Below are 25,197 nucleotides of genomic sequence, written 5' to 3' on the forward strand. Positions count from 1 at the left end.
GGTACTTGGCACTTATATTTATCAGAAAGTTGATTATGTGCTTATATGTCACCACAGGGTGAGTCAATGCATTGCATTTAGAAAACAGTTGAGATTTATTTTGCTAAACTGGTATCAAACTAGATCTTTGAAATATTGATGGCTATTTCTTCTATGTGCCTTATAGTTCTTAATGTTTTAAGATGCCCTTTTACTAAGCTGTGTTAGGCAGTGGCGTAGCCAGAAGGTAATTTTTGGATGGGCCAACAGGTTGGATGGGTGGGTACTAGAGAAAAAACTGCCACCTCATGCACCCGTGCCCTGTCCCCACCCCTGCCCCACATCCAATAATTCCAATAAGGGTACCAGTGCAGGCTTTAGTGGCTGCAGACCATTTTGATGTTAGGAAAAGAACAAGAGACTGTGCTCTTCATCCCCCATTGAGCCACAGTCCCCCAACACACATGTGTTTCCCCCAAATAATCTGCATCCATATAACCCCCTGGCCCTTCCCCAACAGTGGATGCAGAGCAGATCTAGGACATTTCCCCATAAAACTCACCATATAAAAATGTTTGTTTCTAGTATTATCTCAATAACAGGCATATTTTAAAGTAATACAAAAATCTATCAAACTAAAAGTCACTCAGAACCTAGAGCAAATCTACCATACCAACACTAACATCCAAAACAAGGATCCTACCTATGATACCTTAGGGCCCTAAATATTTCAGTGGGGCCCTAAAATATCAATACATCTATCAAGAAAACTAAACAAAACAAATCACTACAAAATACTACATAGAAAATTAATGCTAACAGAATACCTCGGTCACACACAGAACACAAATGCCAAATACAGAATAAGTAACCATAAATATAAATTAAATCGAAACCCCAAGAAGACAGACCTTGCATGTAGTACAACACCAGAGAAATAGAAAGATGCATTTCTTCCTATTCTGGTCAAAATATAAAGATAGCACATGTCAGGGATGGTGTTAGGGGGTAAAACTAGAGCAACTGGCCTTGACCCCCTGGCCAGAGAGAGCCCCAAGCCTGCTAGAAGCTGAAGAAGATGCAGCTTGGTAGTAAGCTTTGGGGTCCCCTCCCAAATTTCTGCCCTAGTCCCCAGCCATGTCTAGCACCAGTTCTGGCAGGATGCCCCTTTCAAATCTGACATATTCTAATCACAAAATTAAAAAATAAAATTATTTTTCTACCTTTTGCTGTCTGGTCATTTTATTTTTCAAATGTTGGTCCCAAGCTCTGGTTTCTGCTTCTCTGTCTTCTCTTAACTCGCTGACCAAGGTATCCTGTCCATTAGATATTTCTTCTCTCTCCATGTCCACTATCCATCTTTTTCCATCTCTGTCTCTATCTTCCTCTCTGTTTGGCATCTCCTTTTCCCTGTCCAGCTTCTCCCTTCTCTTCCTCCCCCATGCCAATGTGTCTCTCTCCTCTCCAAACCCACCCCATCCTGCTTCTCTCCCTCTCACCCCCCCCCCCAATCATTCCAGCATCTGGCTTGCATGTCTGCCTGCCCATCCACCCCCCTCCTTTCTGCTGTTGGTTCAGTATTTGAGCCCCACTCCGTTCATCCTTTGGTCTGGCATTTCTTTCCTTTCCTTTCCCTTCCCTTCCTCCTCCTGTAGGCCATCACCTCTGCCCCTTCCCTGCAGCCCTTCTCCTCCTAGAAGTCCAGCACACCTCTCCTTTCCCTGCAGGCCCCTCCTCCCACACAAGTACAGCACACCTCTGCCTTCCCTGCAGCCCATCAACTCCCACAGCAGATCCAGAAAACCTCTCCCTTCTTTGCTGCCCCCTTCTCCCACAACAAGCCCAGCACACCTCTCCCCTGCAGCCCCCCAACAAGTCCAGAACAACTCTCTTCCCTGCAGCCCACCCCCCCACCACCAACTCCCACAACAAGTCCAGCAAACATCTTCCTTCCCTGAGCCTCTTCCTCCCACAGCAAACCCAGCACACTTCTTCCTTCCCTGCAACCCCCCAACAAGTCCATCACATCTCTTTCTTCCATGCAGCCCCCTCCTTCCACAACATGTTCAGTATACCTCTCCCTTCCCCGAGTCCAGTCACCCATCCACCCACAATTGAGCATCCCACATTGGCTTCCCTGCCGCATCTCCGGGATCGCTGCAGCTTCAGCATCCTTCTCCTTCACCTGCCGCCACTGTAGCGTACTACTTGCAGCTTACACTTTCGGGACACCTAGCAGTCATTCACAGAGGTACTCCAGATCCTTCCTTTTGCCATGTCTGGCCCTATCTGATGTAACTTCCTGTTTAGGGAAGGCCAGACGCGGCAGAGAGAAGGATCCGGAGTACCTCTGTGAATCGCTGCTGCTGGGCGTCCCGAAAGTGTAAGCTGCAAACAGTGCACTGCAGTGGCGGCGGGGGAAAGAGAAGGAAGCCGAAGCTGCAGCAATCCCGAACATGAATCAATGCTGGCCATCCTGCGGTGAGGGAAGAATTTCAGCCCAGATTCTGAGTGGGCCTTGGGAAAGGTGGGTGGGCCTGAGCCCAACCCCCTAGGTATTGTGTTCCTAAAACAGCAAAAATGGCCTAATGCTGGAATGCCAAAGCATTCCAAATTAGTCTTGCCATCTGCATGCACTAAGCATGCAGCAATTTAAACTTTTTTTGGAAGGGATGTAACAGGGACGAAGAGTGGGCGTAGATGCACTAACCAGCTTGCATGCTGACACCACTGCCACTGTAACTGCTTAGTGCATCCATAACACGGGAGCCCTTAGTGCCTCCTAAATAGGAGGTAGTAAGTGCTGCTGTGGGGGATATTTTTAAATAGCTATGCACTACTGCTAACTTTAGCAAACTGCCAGAAATAAAACAAATAGGAAAAAACCCTTTTTGGCAGCCGTGCAAGAAATGGCCTTAGAGTGCAAGAAAAGCCTGCATAAGGATGCACTAAGCCTATTTCTTAGCCCAGCTTAATAAAAGGACCCCTAAGTCATTTTGAACTCAAAATTCAAAACATGCTGAGTTCCTAAAATTTGACTCCTAAGTCAGGCATAATCGAAAGGGACGCCCATGTTTTCCTGAGGACGTCCTTGCAGGACGTCCCGGCAAAGGGGCAGGGAAACCCGTATTATCGAAACAAGATGGGCGTCCATCTTTTGTTTCGATAATACGGTCAGGGACACCCAAATCTTGACATTTATCATCATCCATGATCTTGTTGTAACACCAACTGTATTGTCTCCTGGAATGGCGATGCCATAACAGGTTTTTTGTAAGCCACATTGAGCCTGCAAATAGGTGGGAAAATGTGGGATACAAATGCAATAAATAAATAAATCCCTAGAGATGGTATTCCATAGACTTGGTCATTTCTGATTTTTGGCGATAATGGAAACTAAGGACGCCCATCTCAGAAATGACCAAATGCAAGCCCTTTGGTCATGGGAGAAGCCAGCATTCATAGTGCACTGGTCCCCCTGACATGCCAGGACACCAACCAGGCACCCTAGGGGGCACTGCAGTGGACTTCAGAAAAAGCTTCCAGGTACATAGCTCCCTTACCTTGTGTGCTGAGCCCCCCAACCCCCCTCCCAAAACCCACTACCCACAACTGTACACCACTACCATAGCCCTTATGGGTGAAGGGGGGCACCTAGATATGGGTACAGTGGGTTTCTGGTAGGTTTTGAAGGGCTCACATTTACCACCACAAGTGTAACATGTAGGGGGGATGGGCCTGGTCCCCCCGCCTGAAGTGCACTGCACTCACTAAACCTGCTCCAGGGACCTGCATACCAGGGGCGTAGGTACGGGTGGGCCTGGATGGGCCCAGGCCCACCCAGTTTAGCCTCAGGCCCGCCCAGAAGCAGATCCTTGCCGTGACCGTCTCCCACCCCTGCCGCAGTGCTTCATTTAATGTTGTCGGCGCTGCTGTTAGTTTCCCACCCCCCGCGGCGGCGCTTTACACTTTACCTGACGGCAACGCTACAGATGCAGCGCTGACGTCCGACGTCCTGCTCCGGGGCCTTCCACGCTGATGTAACTTCCTGTTACGGAGGCGGGACGCGGAAGGCCCCGGAGCAGGACGTCGGACGTCAGCACTGCATCTGTAGCGTTGCCGTCAGGTAAAGTGTAAAGCGCCGCCGCGGGGGTGGGAAACTGTAACAGCAGCGCCGACAACAACATTAAATGAAGCACTGCGGCAGGGGTGGGAGAGGGTGAGGAAGTCAGTGGGGTGCTGTGTGCTGGCCCAGTAAGGGGAGGCAGGGAGGGGAGGGAACAGAAGGGTGCTGGACTTGCAAGGGTTGGAGGGAAGGGAGAGAGATTTTGGGATTTGCAGAGGGGAGGTTGGAGGGAAGGGAGAGAGGTTTTGGGATTTGCAGAAGGGAGGTTGGAGGGAAGGGAAGAGGTTTTTGATTTGCAGAGGGGAGGTTGGAGGGAAGGGGAGAGGTTTTGGGATTTGCAGAGGGGAGGTTGGAGGGAAGGGGATAGGTTTTGGAATTTGCAGAGGGGAGGTTGGAGGGAAGGGAGAGAAGTTTTGGGATTTGCAGAGGGGAGGTTGGAAGGAAGGGGAGAGGTTTTGGATATATAGGGGAGTGGAAGGAAGGGGAGAGGTGCTGGATATGCAGGGGGGTGGAGGGAAAGGGGAGAAGTGCTGGATATGCAGAGGGTTGAAGTGAAGGGGAGAGGTGCTGGACATGTATGGGAGTTGGATGAAAGGGAAAGAGGTGCTGAACATGTAGGGGGGCTGGATGAAAGGAAGAGATGCTGGACGTGTGTGTGTGTGGGGGGGGGGGGGGCTGAAGGAGAGGTGCTGGATATGCAGAGGGAAGGGAGAGAGATGCAGGGAGAAAGAGCCAGATGCATAAGGGGAAGGAAAGAGAGGAAGAGAAGCTGGTTGGGGGTGGGATCAGCGAGGAGAGGGACACATTGGTGTGGAGGAGGGAGAAAGGGGATCTAGGGAAGTATACAGATACAGAAGGGAGATGATGGGCATTAGGTGGGAGCATGGGGACAGGGACACAAATGTGAGATGCTGTATGGGGATGGCACATGGGCACAGAGGGGTAATGCCTGACCAAGGGGGGGATATAGAATAGAGATAAAATGCTGGACACTGGAGAGGGGGGTATATGGACACGGGGGGGGGGGGGAGATACCAGACAAGGGAGAGAATAGGAATGCAGAAGGGATATGCTGGGCATGGGGTGCATAGGTGCACAGAGGAATGATGATGGATGAGGGGATATGAACACAGTGGAGATACTGAACAAGGAAATATAGGAAAACAGAGATGGGAGATGGATGATGGACATGAAGAAAGAAGAAATGTCAAATAGGAGACCCTGGCAAGTGAGTTAAGAGAAGACAGAGGGAAGCAGAAACCAGAGACTGGGACCAATATTATTTGAGAAAAAATGACCAGACAACAAAAAGGTATAAAAAAATATTTTATTTTCAATGTTGTGAATATAATATGTTGGATTTGGAATGTACATCTTGCCAAAGTTGATGGTAAACATGGCTGGGGTCCAGGACAGAAATCTAGGAAAGGACCCCAAAGTCCATTACCAGGCTGCTCCTTCAGCTTCCAGCATGCAGGCTTTCTCTGGCCAAGGAACCAAGCACAATTGCCCTAGTTGCATCCCCTAACACCATCCCTGGCATGTGCCATCTTTATATTTTGCACAGGAGCAAGTGCCTTTCTTTCTTGTTTCTCTGGTGGTGTACTACATGCAAGGTCTAGTTTCTTGGGGTTTCCGTTTAATTTATATTTCTAGAGTTTGTGTTCACTTATTCTGTATTTGGCATTTGTGTCTTGTGTGTGTGACTGAGGTATTCTGTTAGCATGAAGTTTCCATGTAGCATTCTGTAGTAATTTGGCTTGTTCAGCTTTCCTGATAAATGTATTTGTATTTTAGGGCCCTACTATAATATTTAAGGCACTTCTTTTTCATAGGTAGGACCTTTGTTTTTGGAAGTTAGTGTTGGCATGGTAGATTTGCTCTAGGTTCTGAGTGACTTTTGTTTTATAGATTTTTTTTAAGTTAATTTATAATATGTCTGTAATTGAGATTACACTAGAAAACAAAATTTCTTTATATGATGAGTTTTATGGAGAATTGTCCTTGCTGTGCTCTGTATCCATTGTTGGTGGACGGCCAGGAGGTTCTCTGGATGCAGAATGTGTTTGGCTTCAATACCATATATGTGTTGAAGGACCATGGCTCAGTGGGGCTGAATAGTGCAGTCTATTGTACTTCCCTTAGCTCTCAATTGGCCTGCAGCCACTGAAGCCTGCACTGCAACCCTCATTGAAGTTATGGGGAGTGGGGTAGGGACAGAGCATGGGTGCATCAGGTTTGCTGTTTTTTTCTTTTTCAAAAAAGTTGGCAACTCTAGTGCCCACCCATCCAACCTGTTGGCCCACCCAAAAATTGCCTTCTGGCTACACCACTGCTGCATACTGCTGTCTGGGAGCTGGGTATGATATTTGAGGATGGGAGGGGGTTAGTGAGCACTGGAAGAGTAAGGGGAGGTCATCCTCGATTCCCTCCGGTGGTCATCTGGTCAGTTCGGGCACCTTTTTGTGGCTTGGTCGTAAGAAAAAAAGGACAGGTAAAGTCGTCCAATTGTTCATCAGGGACGCTCTTTTTTTTCCATTATGGGTTGAGGACGCCCATGTGTTAGGCACGCCCAAGTCCTGCCTTCGCTACACCTCTGACAAGCCCCCAGGAACTTTGGTCATCCCCGGATGGAAGGTAGTTGGGGATGCCCCAAATCAGCTTTCAATTATGCTGATTTGGGCGACCCTGTAAGAAAGACGCCCATCTTGCAATTTGTGTCGAAAGATGGGCTTCCTTCTCTTTCGAAAATAAGCCTGATACTGGTGTGAAGACTATCAATCAATACAATCAAAACTTTTTTTCGAAATTATTTTTTCAATATTTCTATAATGGTTCTTTCATCTTAAATGTGTAGTGGGATGGAGGAGTAGCCTAATGGTTACTGCAGTGGGCTGAGAACCTGGAGAATCAGGTTCTGTTCCCACTGCTGCTCCTTTTGACCCTGGGCAAGCCCCAAGTACAAAAAACTTAAATTGTTAGCTCACTAGGGACAAAGTACTTGCATATAATATATGTAAACTGCTTTGGTTATACCACAGAAAGGTAGCATATCAAATCCATGACACTTTACCCTTTATAATATGTTGTACAGATCAGTGAAACTCCCCCCTCCTTGATCTATGTCCAGCATTTCTCCTCTCTCCTCCGCTCCATCCATGTTCATCTCACTTCCCCTCTCTTCCTTCCCTCCATCCATGTCCAGAATTTCTCCTCTCTCCCCTAAATCCATGTGCATCTCCTCCTCTGTCTTCCCTCTCTTCCATCCATGTCCAGCATTTCTCCTCTCTGCCTTCCCCTCCATCCGTGTGCATCTCCTTCCTCTGTCTTTCCTCCCCTCCAACATTCCTCCTCTCTTCAATTCCCTCCCCTCCATCCATGTCCTGCATTTCTCCTCTCTCCCCTCCCCTCTATCCATGTGCATATCCTTCCTGTCTTCTCTCTCCTCCATCCATGTTCAGCATTTCTGCCCTCCCCTCCATCCATCCATGTCCAGCAATTCTCCTCTCTCCCCTGTCCTTCCCTCCCATCCATGTCCAGCGATTCTTCTCTGCCCTCCCCTAACCATCCGTGTCCAGAGATTTCTCCTCTTTCCCCTCCACTCCATGTCCAGCGATTCTCCTTTGCCGCCTATCCTCCCCTCCCATCCAATCCATACGCAGTGACTCGCCCCAGCCTCCACCTGTCCCCCTTTTCAGCCCCTGAGACGAGTTCCAGTTCCAAACCCCAGGGCCAGCTCACCTGCCCGCCATCAGCTCCCCGATAGCCCTCCTTTTCTTCCTGCTGCCGCCCTACTTTTAAATATTTTATTTTACCTTGAATCGCGGCGCTGGCACTGAAAGCAGCAGGCTTGGCTTGCCTCCAGCCTTCCCTTCCCTCTCAGTGTCCCGCCCTCTTCTGATGTATTTCCTGTTTCTGCAAGGGCGGGACACTGAGAGGGAAGGGAAGGCTGGAGGTGAACCGAGCCTGCTGCTTTCAGTACCAGCACTGTGACTTGAGGTAAAATAAAATATTTAAAAGCAGGGCAGCAGCAGGAAGGAAAGGAGGGCTATCGGGGAGCTGAGGGTGGGCAGGTGAGCCAGTGCTGGGAGTCTGTGACCCTGCAGTTCGCAGGGTGGGGGGAGGAAAGGCAAACCGGCTCACACTCCCTCAACAACTGGCTCGTAAGATGCCAAACTTTTAACTACCGGCTCTTGCGAGCCGGTGCGAGCTGGCTCCAGCACACCACTGGGTAAGAGCCTGGTTCTTGGTTTGGTTTTCTTCTTGGCTCAGCTACAAGCCATGACTTTCCATTCTCACTCCCAGCAGAGTTCTGCTACAGACTAGCTTTTAGGGTGTGTGGCCTGTGTGGCTGTGCAGGACACCATAAATGAGAGGGTTGTGCTATATCCTTCCATATCATGTGGGCCAGGAAAAGAGGAGAATGGGGGGATAATGGTGTAGGGCAGAGAATAGAAGAAAAAGAAGGGGATGTTTGGTAAAAGGAGATAGAGAGAGAGAGAGTAAGGGGGATGTTGTGCTGGAGTCACGACTAATAAAGGAGGGGGCATTGTGCCAAAGCTGTTACCACCAAATGAGGTGCCAGTTTCCATTTTTGTAGAAGGCACCAGAGTCAGTGCTCACTCAGCTCCCCAAGCCAACCACTTACTCTGTGACCACTTGAACTTTAGCAGGTGGGCTGGCACACAGTGGGCTGATATGAATGCATGCCTTTGGATTCACTGATTTCCTGCTCAGTATGTGATCTTTGGGATTTTCAGTCTGAGGGCAGGAAGTACCACATGCAAATGTGGCCCTAGGGGCTGTGGAGCAACTGATTTCTGAGCTTCCAAGGTTTGTCATGCAGGTGGTGGGGCAGCTCATAGGGCCTTTCTGGATGTGTAACTGCTATTGTATTTCAGTCTGAGTTCTAGATATGAATGGTGTCTGGGGCTCTGGGAAGGGGGAGTACGAATATAATCCTTGCTAAGAAAGCTGGGGATAAAAATTTTGAAATGTGTGAGGAATCTGCTTAGGATGTATAAGGGATGGATGAGCCTAGCCTGTGGGAAGGGGCACTGACCAAGATAAAACAAAAGGGGACCAATGGGTGGAGGAGTTAGTAGGGGGAAGGCAGGTCAGGTTAGGTCAGGAAGAAGTAGCAGAAAAGTAAAGAATGGGGGAGGGGGCAGGTATGGGGGGTGGGTTATAAAGCATCCTACCCCAAAAGAAAAGTCAAACTGCATTGGGAGAAAAAAGTAAGGGGAAAACAGAATAAGAGAAGACATGGAGGGGCATAATCGAACGAAAACGTCTATCTCCATGGGCGTTTTTTTTTTTTATTTCATATTTATTAATTTTTTACATTTACATATTTAAAACATAAATGTCTGGAAATCCAGAAAAAAATAAAGGATTATATAGATAACATATTTTACATATAGTAAATATATTATTGAAATATACTATTAATTTAGTCCCCTATATCAAAAGCAAAACTTGAATCAAGATACTAGGATAATCAACAGAAGAAAAAAAAAAGTAATCAAATTACAGAGCAGTTAGAGACAACAGTAGCCAACAGCCGACTTTACAGCATATTACTTATGAGATTGTTTCCAGGGGTCTATTCCCTTTTTCTTTAAGTTCAATGAATTCCAACAACTTTTTGGGGGTATAGAATACATAATTAAGAGATTCTAAAGATATACAACATCTGCAAGGAAATTTTAACACAAAGAGACCACCTAAATTCAAAATCCTGGATTTATACAAAAGAAATTCTTTTCTCCTTTTTTGCGTATTTCTTGCAATGTCTGGAAAAATTTGAATCTTGCCCCCAAGAAAAAGGTCATTTAAGTGACGGAAATATAGTCAAAATATATTGTTTTTGTCTGGTTCCAAGGCAAATGTGACAAGTAACGTTGTTCTTTCACTTACAATATCAAGAGAGTTTTTCAAAAAATCTGTTAGATTAAGATTAGGATTATCTTGAGTTAATCCTTTGGAACCCTTTATTCCTGATAAATACTGGGCCCTCGTTATGGGCGGAAAACCCTCCTCTGGGATCTCCAGTATTTCTCTAAAATATTTCTTGAGCATATCGGCTGCGGGTAACAATGGACATTTTGGAAAATTTAAGATTCTTAAATTATTCCTCCATGGGCGTTTATCTCCGAGAACGGGTCCGTGAAGGGGCGGACCAAACCGTATTTTCAAAAAAAATAGACGTCCATGTTTTATTCGACAATTTGTGAGCTGGGCATTTTTGTTTTTCAGCGATAATGGAAAATGAAAGCGCCCAGCTCAAAAACGAATATATCCAAGACATTTGTTCGTGGGAGGGGCCAGGATTCGTAGTGCACTGGTGCCCCTCACATGCCAGGACACCAACCGGGCACCCTATGGGGCACTTTTACAAAAACAAAAAAAAAGGTAAAAGAGCTCCCAGGTGCATAGCACCCTTCCCTTGTGTGTTGAGCCCCCCAAATCCCCCTCAAAACCCACTGCCCACAAGTCTACACCATTACTATAGCCCTAAGGGGTGAAAGGGGGCACCTACATGTGGGTACAGTGGGTTTGGGGGGGTTGGATGACTAAGCATTAAGCAGCACAATTGTAACAGGTGGGGGGGATGGGCCTGGGTCCACCTGCCTGAAGTCCACTACACCCCCTAACAACTGCTCCAGGGACCTGCATACTGTTGCCAGGGAGGTGGGTATGACATTTGAGGGTGAAAATAAAAAGTTGTGAAACATCATTTTTTTTGTGGTGGGAGGGGGTTAGTGACCACTGGGGGAGTCAGGGGAGGTCATCCCCAATTCCCTCTGGTGGCAATCTGGTCATTTAGGGCACTTTTTGGGGCCTTATTCGTGAAAAAACAGGGTCCAGGAAAAGTGCCCTAAATTCTAGCTACAAACGCATACTTTTTTTCCATTATCGGCGAAAGGCGCCCATCTCTGTTCGGGTGATAACCATGCCCCAGTCCCACCTTCACCACGCTTCCAACATGCCCCCATCAACTTTGTACGCTTCCGCGATGGAGTGCAGTTGAAAACGTCCAAGTTCGGCTTTCGATTATACCGCGTTATTCGTTTTTGTGAGATAAACGTCCATCTCCCGATTTAGGTTGGAACTTGGGCATTTTTCTCGTTCGATTATAAGCAGGATAGTAACGTAGTAACATAATATAATAATAATAATAATAATAATAATAAGACGAGAGGAGAAACCAGACACTAAGGGCCCCTTTTACTAAGAGGCGGTAAGCCCAACACGGGCTTACCGGTCGTTAAACAGGAAGAACCGATGGACTACCACAGGAGCCCAGTGGTACTTCCCACCCCTAGCACGCCATCATATATTTATTTTTGTAGTGCTGGAGTGTACCCAGTGGTAATTGGACAGTGCCATGTCCAGTTACCGCAGGTTAGAGCAGGAGCCCTCACTGCCACCACAATGGATGACGGTAAAGGCTCCCCTCTGAAATGACCACATGGCAAGTGCTTTACTTGCTGCACGGCCATTTCCTGCAGGAAAGTGAGACTGTCCTTTTACCCGCTGCGGTATTAATAGTCACCACCCAGGAAAAATAACGCTTGACTCATTGCAGACAATATATTGAAATCCTCAGCTCAGTGTGCTTCAGAGGTACAAAGAAGGGTAACCAAATTGATAAAGGGGATGGAATAGCTCCCTTATGATTATGAAGCAGCTCTAAGCAGGTTAAGAATCTTCAGTTTGGAGAAGGGATGCTGAGATAAGACATGATAAAATCTTGGGTGGAACAGATGTAATTGGGAATGGTTGTTTACTCTTTCAAACAGTGCTAAGACTAGAGGCCACTACATGAAAATGCCAACGTGACAGAAACAATTTGTACATTCAACATACAAGTCAACTATGGAATTTGTTGCCAGAGGATGTGGTCAAGGCACTTGGCATAGCTGGATTGAAAACTGGTTTAAATAAGTTTCTGGAGGAAAAATCCATTGTTAGCCATGTAGGCTTGGGAAAGCTATCACTTATTCTAACGAGGAATGCATCTATTCTCTGGGATCTTGGAATAACCTGGATAGGCCACTGTCAGACCCACTATGGCAATTCTTATGTTCTTATAAAATCAAAGCTTTTTAACATGTCAGTTCTGAAAAGAAGTAAGCTACTTTGTACATGACTTTATACTGGATAACAATAAAGTGTTGCATGCACTGTAGTGTGCATCAGTAATTTCATAGCCTTTTAACCAGAGAAGAAGAATGCCATGTGCAACCCATTGTACATAGTGAGTGTTCAAAACAGTCACCAGGGGCAGCTGGAATTATTTTGCCACATTACAATTTATTAAATGCCATATACATCTGGACTAAGATATATGCATCATGAACAAATAGCTCAACATAGAACTAATGGAGCATCTTCTCTGGGATGGGCACATATGTGTGTGCATATTCATGAATCCAAATGAAATGGATATCTTCCTTGGACCCCTTGACATTACAGAAAATTTGGCATAGATAGGCACATACACACATACACGCACATCATAAGCTTCCCTCCCTTTAGAAAAAAGGTTAACAGGTAAACCATATGCACCCAAACCACAGCTCAATAAACAATTGTTAATGTTGTTAAGCATTTGCTTACTTCTGTTGTCAATCTGGCGGTTAAGTGGTCTGCTCTGCACAGAAGAGAAGGTGAGGGATGCCAGCAGCAATAGCAGGATGTAGACAGTCCCTGGTTTTAGCTGTTTGGACTGCAGTGAGCATTGATACATGGTCGTCCAAGGCACGGAATGCAACATAACGGAACAACTGCAGAAGACTGGGACAGTACACGTAAGAAAGAGTGTGTCAGCTCCAGGCTAGTCCAATTTGCCCCCAAACATTCCAAGATTAAAGTAACATTAGCCATGTTTAGATAGTCATCACTTACAAACCACAAGTCAAATGGTTAGTCTACTGCTCCTAATCTAGGCAACATTCCCTCTCGCACTGCTGTCACCTGAAATTCGTATTGCATGTTGTTGGTGAAAGCAAAAGGGAAAAGATAAGTTTCACTTTTGCCGTTCCCCTACTTTTAAAGATTAAATGCAAATGTAGCATATAACTATTTCTTACAGGAGTCTCTGATTAACATATAATGCACAATATTAATTCAGGACAAAACGCATGCATAATAAGTTAAATTCAATGTACCTTTGGACTGTTGAGAGCTAGATTTTCTAGCTATGTTTTTAAAAGTGTGCTTAGGAGCTCTTTTACTAAGCTGCACTAAAAGGGGCCATGCCCTCTGATTAGCACCTGGGTTTCCCCATGCACTAAGGCCGCTTTTAATGTGGCTGTAAAACGGACACATTTTCATTTTTTCTATTAATGGCCAGGAGCTAATTTCCCAATTAGCGTGCGGCCATTAGCACGTGAGCCCTTATCAACACCTTTTTAGTGTTCAGAAAGGGCTCACGCGCTAACCATGCGCTAATCAGTTGGCATGCAACAACGTAACTGCACTAACCGATTAGCACTGGGCACACCTACTCTCCACCCCAACCCCCCCCCCCCCACTATGAAAGAGTGTGCAGATGCCTGAACTACCGCAGGGCACCTGAGTGTGTCTCGCAGTAGTGCATTGTGGCACACGGGATGCACATGGTACAGTGGTGTGAAAAAGTCCTGCATCACCTGTTCAGAAAATAATGTTTTTGTTTATTTCTCTTTCTGCTACTGTCTGAGTTAATGAAACCAAATTCATATATTAAGTTCATCAGTAAGTAGTAAATTCAATTTTGCATGTACTTAGCATTGAAAATTTTTGTTTAGCCCCATCTATCCTATTTTTGAGCCATGTGTAGTATGATGCTAAGTGTATTACATATATCACAAGTTCAAGTGTTAGAGTAGCACAGTTAAATTTATTTTACTTTTTTATGAATTATTTTTTTTTTTAATTCTGTGGCCCTGAGAAGGACCGTTTGAAACAATTTATCAACTTTAATACTTGGCTAAGAACTAAAGCATATTCATTGGTCAGAAAACTCTCAACGCCACTGGTTCATTTTGATCCGAAAACGCATCAAATTTAGAAGTTCCTAATGGAACACAAATGGGCAGGATAAAAACCATTACAGGCGCCAAAAAATATCAGAAAAACCATACAACTGATGCAAACTTGAATTCTGAATAAAATGGCACCTTACATTTGGGCAGAAAGTTGGTCAGAAATCATTATTATTGTACAGGTGATGGCAAGACTTTTCACACCACTGTAGTGCTTACTGCCGCTTAGTAAAAGGCAACCTTAGATTCTTGTGTTGACACTTGAAGAAAGAAATAATCAAATTACCTGTCTAAACTGTATTCAATGTATCCTACTAGTATTGAAACAGACAAAAAAAAAAAAAAGGAAACACTAATTTGTGATCCATGTCCTAAAAATGATAAAATCCCTACATTGGTATATTTTCTTAGAATCCTTTCTACCAATTTGACGTAAACTTCCTTGTAGGGACAGTAATGTATACACCAACATTTATAACCGAAGAAAAAACAAGTCTGCTCTAATCCAGCCCATATTTTCAGAAGTTTATCTTTTCCCGTTTTTCTCATTTAAAAAAAAAATCTTCCCACAGGACTGAAATATTTCATTTCACGTTAACAGAATTTTCGGCTGATTGACAACTTGTAGTTCTACAAGACATTTTAACTACACCATCAGAACAAAACTACGGTTTCAGAACAACGTTTCCCTGACCGGACGTATAATTTATGCGCTGAAAATGGGCCAGTAGTAAAACCCGTAAAGAAGGATAAAGACTAGGTATTAAAATATCAGAGCTGTACCTTGATCAACTTGTGTTGTAGAACTATCGCTCCACCCTACACATTTTCATATGTAGCAGACGGAGCAGGTAGAAAACACTTGAGATAAGACAATGTCTATGGAGAGTGCAGAGATCTCAGCTCTAATGCCCCGAGAAGCCTCTCAGGTATGATTTCCCCTAAGTAATAAATTAATGATCACATAGGACTACAACAGCTGAAGAGTTTGAAGGCATCTGCTCTTAGGAGGCTGCTGCCAGAAAAAGCCAGCATTTTGAAAAGAAGGGGGATATAACTCTCTATCCAATGTGAGAGAGTATGGACTTAAAATCACATCTGAGTTGTTGAGCTACAGAACAAAAACCGTGCAGCCCTTTTTCAGATGAATGGAAAGGAAGCGAGAGCGAATGGTTAAGCTGAGCGATGGAAGCGCGCGCGGGAACTCACCTCCTCCCCCCCGGCTGAAGGTTGGGCTGTAGGTGCGCAAGGCAGCCGCAGGAGCGCAACTTCTGGAGCCCGGGGACCAGCCTCCTACACTTTTATACAGGCTCCCGACGATCTGCCCCTACCGCTAGATTGATGGTGGACGTCAGCCGCGTGCATTTCGGGCTAGAAGCAGCTTTCATGCTATTCATGTTCCATTAAGAAGCCACTTGTCAGTGGGGTGAAGGGGTTGTTTTGGCTTGACGACACGTCCTTGCGCACTTTGTCAGTCCCTGAGCTGACAAGCCCAATGCAGGAGCCCCTGGATGAGCCCTGAGCGGGCTGAGCAATGAGCATCCTAATGGAGAACAGAAGGGAGTTTGGAGGTGGCTCCTGCGTCAGTGCCATCACTTCAGCCATTGATCGCACATCCATCTTCCAGATCCCAACACTGACTTTCAAACCACAGGCATGTTGTGATGCTTTCCCAACACATACACACACATACCCCCTAATTCTATGAAAAGCACTAAAAATGTGCCTGCAAATTTGAATTTGCCTATTGTAATTGAATAATAAGCTAATTAGAACCAATAAATTAGATATCTAACAAGCAATTATTGACACTAATTAGATTTAATTAACATGTATGTGTGCATATTTAGGAACAGGATCCGTGCCTAAATTTTGCGCATGAGTTGGAAAAGGGGGGCCAGAAATGTGAGGGCCATGGGCGGATCGGGGTAGATCAGGGATATGACTTTTAGTTACACACATAATTATAGAGTAAGGGGACTCTGTACCTGAATATAGGCATGGGCATTTTCCACACGTTTTCATTGGTACAGATGGCCGCACCTAAATATAGGCACAATCCCTGGGCTTAATCACTATTGTATAAACCACGCCTAACTTTAGGCATGGTTTATAGAATACCACTATGTGGTTTTTTTGTGCCATTATAGAATTCCCCCCATAGTGTTAAAGAGGCTTTGTAAATTTTGATCTCTTTTGAGATGTGAAGTAGAAGGGATGTAGAGACTGAAAGATCTAGTAAAGGGATCACTAGTGGAAAGCCGACGGGATAATGGATTTCAACAAAATGTAGACTATATACAAAAAAGAGCAGGATCATCCTGATTTGACCTTGCTAAGATGGTTTTGTCTCTAACCTATAAAGTTGTGGCTCTGTAAGTGATCTTTTTTTAGGAACATTCTGATAGGTGTTGAGATGTCTCAGAACACTCAGTGATCCCAGATTTCATCTGAAAGAGTTGACTGAGTAAGGGTATCTGAGGAGAATCTTATTAGAGCACTCATCTGTCTTCTGTGGGTTGGCCAGTATGGACTACCGACATAATTTATCTAAAGAGGCAAAATTGATCACTGTGTTCACTACCAGACTAGTGGCTCTTTCCATAACACTTGGAGCTGGGACTCCACCACTCAGTCCACCCCCTCCCACAACCCCCTCTCTCAACCCATTTGCCCCATTCCCCAATAACACAATTCACAGTAGGTGTGGTAAAAACATAAGCCACAGCTTTGTTTAATAGATAAAATAGTTTAACATAGAACAGTGTAAAATAACCATCACCCAAGCTCCACTTAAACAATTCCATATGTCTTACGACTTAGACCTGTGCCCCGCCGTGGCAGTTGGGGCACAAGTATGGCACGATCCCCCATGCCTTACCTATTCTGTGTCATCTGACCCACCAGCTCCTCGAGCTTCAGTTACATGCTCACCACCTGATGAACTGCATCCATAGTTCAGGTGTCCTCCCCCTTCTTACAACTTGTTCTGTAAAGACCGAATCAAAGAATTCATTCAGTTTCTCTGCTGTGGCCTTGTCCTCCCTGAGTGCTCCTTTTGCTCTTTCGTGATCTAACGGTCCCACGGATTCCCTCACAGGCTTTCTGCTTCTGATGTACCTGAAAAAGTTGTCATTCTAAGTTTTAGCCTCTGCGGCAAGTTTCTTTTCATATTCTCTTTTAGCCTTCTTTATTAATCTTTTGTATCTGACTTGCCAGTGCTTATGTTGCTTCTTATTTTCTTCATTTGGGTCCTTTTTCCATTCTTTGAAGGACGTTCTTTTTGTTTCAATACCCTCTTTCACGTCACCTTTTAACCATGCTGGCTGTCATTTTCTCTTCTTTCCACCTTTGCAAATACGTGGAATGCATCTGGTCTGTGCTTTCAAGATGGTATTTTTTAATAACTTCCATGCCTGATTTGCAGGCTTATTTTCAAAAGAGAAGGACGCCCATCTTTCAACACAAATCGGAAGATGGGCGTCCTTCTCCCAGGGTCACCCAAATCGGCATAATTAAAAGCCGATTTTGGGCGTCCCCAACTGCTTTCCATCACAGGGACGACCAAAGTTCCCGAGGGCGTGTCGGAGGCGTAGCGAAGGTGGGACTTGGGCATGCCTAACACATGGGCGTCCTCGACCCATAATTGAAAAAAGAAGGACGTCCCTGTCGACCACTTGGATGACTTTACTTGGTCCTTTTCTTTATGACCAAGGCACGAAAAGGTGCCAGAACTGACCAGATGACCTCCTCTTACTCCCCCAGTAGTCACTAACCACTTCCCACCCTCAAAATAATTCTTTAAAAATATTTTTTGCCAGCCACTATGCCAGCCTCAATTGTCATACTCAGGTCCATCGCAGCAGTATGCAGGTCCCTGGAGCAGTTTTAGTGGGTGCAGTGCACTTCAGACAGGCGGACCCAGACCCATCCGCCCTTACCTGTTACACTTGTGGTGGCAAATGTGAGCCCTTCAAAACCCACCAGAAACCCACTGTACCCACATCTAGGTGCCCCCCTTCACCCATAAGGGCTATGGTAGTGGTGTACAGTTGTAGGGAGTGGGTTTTGGGGGCTCAGCACACACGGTAAGGGAGCTATGCACCTGGGAGCAATTTCTGAAGTCCACTGCAGTGCCCCCTAGGGTGCCCGGTTGGTGTCCTGGCATGTGAGGGGGACCAGTGCACTATGAATGCTGGCTCCTCCCACGACCAAATGGCTTGGATTTGGCCAGTTTTGAGATGGGCACCCTTAGTTTCCATTATATGCGAAAACTGAGGTCGGCCATCTCTAAGGTCGACCCAAATGTTGAGATTTGGCCGTCCCCGACCGTATTATCAAAATGAAAGATGGCCACCCATCTTGTTTCAATAATACGGTCGGGGACGCCTCTTTACGGGGCCATCCTTAGAGATGGGTGCCCTTATAGATGGGCGCCCCCATTCGATTATGCCCCTCTTAGTTTTATTTAACATTTCGTTCTGAATAATTTCTAATATCCTACTTGCCTTTTTTAATCACTGCAGCACACGTTGCTCAGATCCTGTTCTTTATTGGTAACTCCTAATGTGGAACCCAGCATCGTATACTTCTGTCTGGGTCAATTGTCCCTTTGGTCAGGCCTTGGTTGACATAAGTCTTCCACTACAGGACCAAATAGCTTCTCTTTTCTAGTACAGTTTAATTACCTTGGATGTATGGTCCCTGCAAAACACTGGCTGTTCTTGCAACTTTAAGTTCAAAGCTACTTCAAAACACACAGGAATCAAACACTTTCTTTTCCAGGCTGGCAGTCCCAGGAAAACTCGGGTGACAGAACTTTCACTGGGTTCTTCCTTCCTACTTGTTCCCTCATATGATCTAGATTTTTCTCTTCTCACATTACATTTTCCCCTTCCCTTTATCCTCCTCCAGTTCCTTGGGAGAATATCTAGCCACAGCCTGCTACCAGCAAGTTCCTACCTTAATTGTTTCTCCACTTTGTGAATGCTGAATGGTCTGTCTCTTCCTTTACTTTCATAAAGGGTAGGTAATTTTGTAAAAGTCTATTTCTGTGGGTAATGCACTGTTTTATCCCCAGACACATAGAAACCAGCTCTGTGGGTGCTGAGTACCCACAATATCAAGCAAACGTTTGCAGCTGTGTCCAGGGAGGGGTAAATTTGTATTGTGTTTGAAACCCTCAATCGTCTTGACGTGTTGGTTCTTATGCACAGACATGGCTTTGAAAGTTACCCTCTTGAAGTATTGATTGGTCAAGGTGTAGTCTCCTAGACATAGTTGTCCCAACTGGAACACTAACCCCTTAATTCTATAAAAAGCGCTAAAAATGCATGCTCAAATTTGGTCATGTGCCCAATTTGCACACGTATTTTAGTTGAATAATCAGCTACTTAGCGCCAATAATTAGCCTCTAACAGGCAATTGTACGGGCATAAATGTAGGCATTCAATCCGCACCTAAATTGTATGCATGAGTCAGAAAAAGGGGCATGAAAATGAGAGGACCATGGGAGGATTGGGGCTGTGACTTTTAGTTACACGCATAATTATGGAATATGGGGCTTCATGCCTAAATATAGGTGTGGGCATTTGCATCATATTTTCATTAGTGCAAATGGCGATGTCTAAGTGTAGGCATGATCCTTCGGCTTAAGCGCAATTCTAAAAACCATGCCTATTTTTAGGCACAGTTTATAGAATACTGCTACACGTTTTTTTTTTGTGCCAATTTTTTAGGCTCAGTTTATAGAATTTCCCTCTAAGTGTCGAATCTATCTCCTGATCCTAGGCTGGTCTTCTGCTGTGGATGCACTGGAGTCCACAGTCTCTAGCTCTCACTTTCCACTGCAACTGTCCCTACTGCCTTTAAACATGCTGTGGTCACACCTCTCCTTAAGAAGCCTTCACTCGACCCTACTTGTCCCTCTAATTACCGACCCATCTCCCTCCTCCCTTTTCTCTCCAAATTACTTGAGCGTGCTGTTCACCGCCGCTGCCTTGATTCTCTCTCCTCACATGCTATTCTTGACCCACTACAATCTGGTTTTCGCCCTCTCCACTCAACCGAAACTCCACTTACTAAAGTCTCCAATGACCTATTACTGGCTAAATCCAGAGGTCTCTATTCCATCCTCATTCTTCTTGATCTTTCTGCTGCTTTTGACACTGTCGATCACAGCATACTCCTTGATATCCTGTCCTCACTTGGATTCCAGGGCTCTGTCCTTTCCTGGTTGTCGTCCTACCTCTCCCTCCGCACCTTCAGTGGTGGATCCTCTTCTACTTCGATCCTTCTGCCTGTCGGCGTACCTCAGGGTTCTGTTCTTGGTCCCCTCCTCTTTTCTATCTACACTTCTTCCCTTGGTTCATTAATCTCATCCCATGGCTTTTCCTACCATCTCTATGCTGATTACTCCCAAATCTACCTTTCTACTCCTGATATCTCACCTTGCATCCAAACCAAAGTTTCAGCGTGCTTGTCTGACATTGCTGTCTGGATGTCTCAACGCCACCTGAAATTAAACATGACCAAAACCAAGCTTTTCATTTTCCCCCCCAAACCCACCTCCCCACTCCCCCCCATTTTCTATTTCTGTTGATGGCTCTCTCATTCTCCCTGTCTCCTTGGCTCAAAACCTTGGGGTCATCTTTGACTCTTCTCTCTCCTTCTCTGCTCATATCCAGCAGACCACCAAGACCTGTCGTTTCTTTCTTTACAACATCCGTAAAATCCGCCCCTTTCTTTCCAAGCACTCTACCAATACCCTCATCCACACCCTTGTCATCTCTCGTTTAGACTACTGCAATCTGCTTCTTGCTGGTCTCCCACTTAGTCACCTCTCCCCTCTTCAATCGGTTCAAAACTCTGCTGCCCGTCTCGTCTTCCGCCAGGGTCGCTTTACTCATACTACCCCTCTCCTCAAGTCGCTTTACTGGCTCCCTATCCGTTTTCGCATCCTGTTCAAACTTCTTCTACTAACCTATAAATGTACTCACTCTGCTGCTCCCCAGTATCTCTCCCACACTCGTCCTTCCCTACACCCCTTCCCATGCACTCCGCTCCATGGATAAATCCTTCTTATCTGTTCCCTTCTCCACTACTGCCAACTCCAGACTTCACGCCTTCTGTCTCGCTGCACCCTACGCCTGGAATAAACTTCCTGAGCCCCTACGTCTTGCCCCTTCCTTGGCCACCTTTAAATTTAGACTGAAAGCCCACCTTTTTAACATTGCTTTTGACTCGTAACCACTTGTAACCACTCGCCTCCACCTACCCTCCTCTCTTCCTTCTCGTTCACATTAATTGATTTGATTTGCTTACTTTATTTTTTGTCTATTAGATTATAAGCTCTTTGAGCAGGGACTGTCTTTCTTCTATGTTTGTGCAGTGCTGTGTATGCCTTAGTGCTATAGAAATGCTAAATAGTAGTAGTAGTAGTAGTAGTAGTATCACTCTGTAATAGCAAATGCTTGATATTGCAGAGTGCAGGCCTACTTGGCTCTGAAGGGAGATTCAGTCTTTGCTTCTCTACCATATGACACCAAAGAGGGCTACCAGAGTTGAAGAGAAGCCCTGCACTGAGCAGCAATAAATAATACCAATCATCATCATAATCTGAAATATGAGGCACTGGATACTACATTTCATCTATGCATAAAATCTCTGTTGCTTTGCATTTCCTCAACTTTACAAGATATTCTCCTACAATTCTCTTTCATGTTTGGGATCTGCCAGGTTTAGAAATATTTCAGAATTATTGTCCAAACATAGTAACATACATAGTAGATGACGGCAGAAAAAGACCTGCACGGTCCATCCAGTCTGCCCAACAAGATAAACTCATATGTGCTACTTTTTGTGTATACCTTACCTTGATTTGTATGTCATTTCCAGGGCACAGACCGTATAAGTCTGCCCAGCACTATCCCTGCCTCCCAACCACTGGCTCTGGGACAGACCGTATAAGTCTGCCCAGCAATATCCTTGCCTCCCAACCACCAGCCCCGCCTTCCACCACCGGCTCTGCCACCTAATCTCAGCTAAGCTTCTGAGGATCCATTCCCTCGGAACAGGATTCCTTTATGTTTATCCCATGCATATTTGAATTCCATTACCGTTTTCCTCTCCACCACCTCCCACGGGAGAGCATTCCAAGCATCCACAACTCTCTCCGTGAAAAAATACTTCCTGACATTTTTCTTGAGTCTGCCCCCCTTCAGTCTCAAACAACAAAATATTGCTATTTCCAGGGATTCAAAAGTTTCACTAGTAAAAATTAGTATTAAAAAATATTTATGATAATGCTTTCAATTGTATATATTGTAGCTACCATTTTCTTTGAAGATGTCAATTGTGCTATTATCTAAACAGATACAGTACCATTGAATTTCCTACAACATGAAAAATCACTTTTAAATTCTTGCACAGCAAAAATTAAGGACAAGAATATTATCAGTAATACAATTTTTTCACTAATAATTTTTTTATTGAGTTTAAAAAACCTTTAACAAGTAGATATCTGAATGAAAACTTAATTTTCTACTTGTTTCTATCTATCTGTGATCCATAGCAGGAAGGAACCACTTAATCCCACAGCAGTACTAAAATTACATTTACCATCTTATTTATCTTTCATTTATTTCCACATGCTGTTTTACGCCATTGATTAGCAAGTGGAATTCTTACAAAAGACTTTGGAAGTGTTCCATTAGCATGTTTCAAAAAGTTAAAATGTAAAGGTTTCAAAGGCCAGATTAAGTCCAACAGATTCCCTAAGCACAGCCCAATAGTGGGACGTCTCAGCTCTTCCATTGCTTAACTAAAAAGCCGTTGAGACTCAATAAGTACTGAGAAATATCATTATTACATGAGACAAAACATCATATATATTTATAATGATTAGAAAAACACTGACATTGATTGTTGGATAATGGGTGTGGCAGATGGCAGTGAAAGGGTTAAGGGCATGATAGCTAGGGGAAAAAAACTCTATGGTGACCCCTTCCCTTGGTGCCCTAAGCACCTGCTTAGTTTGCTTAATGGTTAATCCAGGGCTGCAACTATCATTGTAGAATTGAGACTGGCACAAATTACATGTTAGGAATCTATTACAAACTAGGGGCCCCTTTTACCAAGTTGCAGCAAAAGGGGGTCTGTGGTGGCATCAGTGCGTGATTTTGACACACGCCGAGGCTCTCTTTTACCGCAGCTGGTAAAAGGTAGGTCTTTCTTTTTTAAAAGAAATGGCCATGCGGCAAGTGAAGCAATTACAGCGTGGTCATTTCGGGGGTGGGGGGAGCCCTTACCGCTACCCAATGAGCTGGCAGTAAGTGCTCTAGTGCTAACCTGGTGGTAACTGGGCAGCGTGTGGCACTGCCCAATTTTTGTAGCATCGGATATGACGGCACACTGGGGGTGGGAAGTACTGCTGGGCTACTGGGTTAGCCTGGCAGTACTTCCTTTTTAGCAAGAGGTAAGCCCATGTTGATTTTAGGAAGATATCCAAACCTTTTTTAAATCCCGCTAAGCTAACTGCTTTTACCACATTCTCTGGCAATAAATTCCAGAGTTTAATTACTGGTTGAGTGAAGAAATATTTTCTCTGATTTGTTTTAAATGTACTACTTGCTTCATTGCTTGCCCCCCTAGTCCTAGTATTTTTGGAAAGAGTAAACAAGCGATTCATACCTACCCTTTCCACTCCACTCATGATTTCAAATACATCTATCATATCTCCTCTCAGCCATCTTTTCTCCAAGCTGAAGAGCCCTAGCCACTTCAGCCTTTCCTCATAGGGAAGTCATCCCATCCCCTTTATCATTTTTGTCGCCCATTTCTGAGCCTTTTATAATTCCACAATACCTTTTCTGAGATGCGGTGACCAAAATTGCACACAGTATTCAAGGTACAGTCGCATCATGGAGTAATACAAAGGCATTATAACATCCTCATTCTTGTTTTCCAATCATTTCCTAATAATACCTAACATTCTATTTACTTTCTTTGCCACCACCGCACACTGAGCAGAGTTTCAACTTATCATCAGCAATGACACCTAGATCCTTTTCCTGGTCAGTGACTCCTATTGTGATACATTGCACCACATAGCTATAGTTCAGGTTCCTCTTTCCAACATGCATCACTTTGCACTTGCTCACACTAAACGTCGTCGGCCATTTGGATGCCCAGTCTTCTAATCTCATAAGGTCCTCTTGCAATTCTCCTGCAATTTAACAAGTTTGAATAACTTTGTATCGTCAGCAAACATAATTACCTCAGTAGTCATTCCTATATCTAGATCAATTATAAAAATGTTAAAAAGCAGCGGTCCCAGCACAGACCCCTGAGGAACCCCACTATCAACCCTTCTCCATTGACAATACTGACCATTTAACCCTACTCGCTGTTTTTTTTTAAACTATTAACCAGTTTTTAATCCACAATAGAACACTACCTCCTATCCCTTGACACTCCAGTTTCCTCTGGAGTCTTTCATGACGTACTTTGTCAAATGCCTTTTGAAAATCCAGATACACAATATCGATATTAGATATAATAGGCATCTCTGAGACCTGGTGGAAAGAGGATAACCAGTGGGACACTGTCATACCAGGGTACAAATTATATCGAAGTGATAGGGTGGATTGAATCGGTGGAGGGGTAGCATTGTATGTTAAGGAGGGTCTTGAATCAAATAGATTGAAAATTCTAAAACAAAACACTTCTTGGAATCTCTGTGGATTGAAATTCTATGTGTAAAGAGGAAAATGATAGCGAGAGGAGTGTACTACCGTCCACCTGGCCAGGATGAACAGACGGATATAGAAATGTTATCAGAAATTAGGGGGGCTAATAAACTAGGGAACACAATAATAATAGTGCTGGAAATGGTAAGTAGAAGTAGTAGTAATAGGTGATTTCAAGGGCATGCTAGGGAGGTAAACTTCCTTAACAAAACCAAGGACTGCTTTATGGAGCAGGTGATACAGGAGCCAACAAGAGGAGGAAAAGTTCTAGACCTAGCCCTTAGTGGAGTGCATGATCTGGTGCAGGAGG

At 44.8% G+C, this 25,197-nt stretch overlaps 1 protein-coding gene across 1 annotated transcript in view; it reads right to left on the bottom strand.

Moving 5' to 3' along the window:
- Window positions 1–15,389, bottom strand: part of PRLH (prolactin releasing hormone) — a 39,498-nt gene extending 24,109 nt beyond the window's left edge. Inside the window, exons 1-2 of the mRNA XM_030189990.1 lie at window positions 15,349–15,389; window positions 12,731–12,907 (exon numbers count right to left, since the gene is read on the bottom strand). Coding sequence (XP_030045850.1) covers window positions 12,731–12,887 — 157 coding nt within the window. The 5' untranslated portion in view covers window positions 12,888–12,907; window positions 15,349–15,389. The remainder of the gene's footprint in view (window positions 1–12,730; window positions 12,908–15,348) is intronic.
- Between the last annotated feature and the right edge of the window lie 9,808 nt (window positions 15,390–25,197).

Source organism: Microcaecilia unicolor, chromosome 1 (assembly GCF_901765095.1).
Source record: "Microcaecilia unicolor chromosome 1, aMicUni1.1, whole genome shotgun sequence".
Lineage (NCBI taxonomy): Eukaryota > Metazoa > Chordata > Amphibia > Gymnophiona > Siphonopidae > Microcaecilia > Microcaecilia unicolor.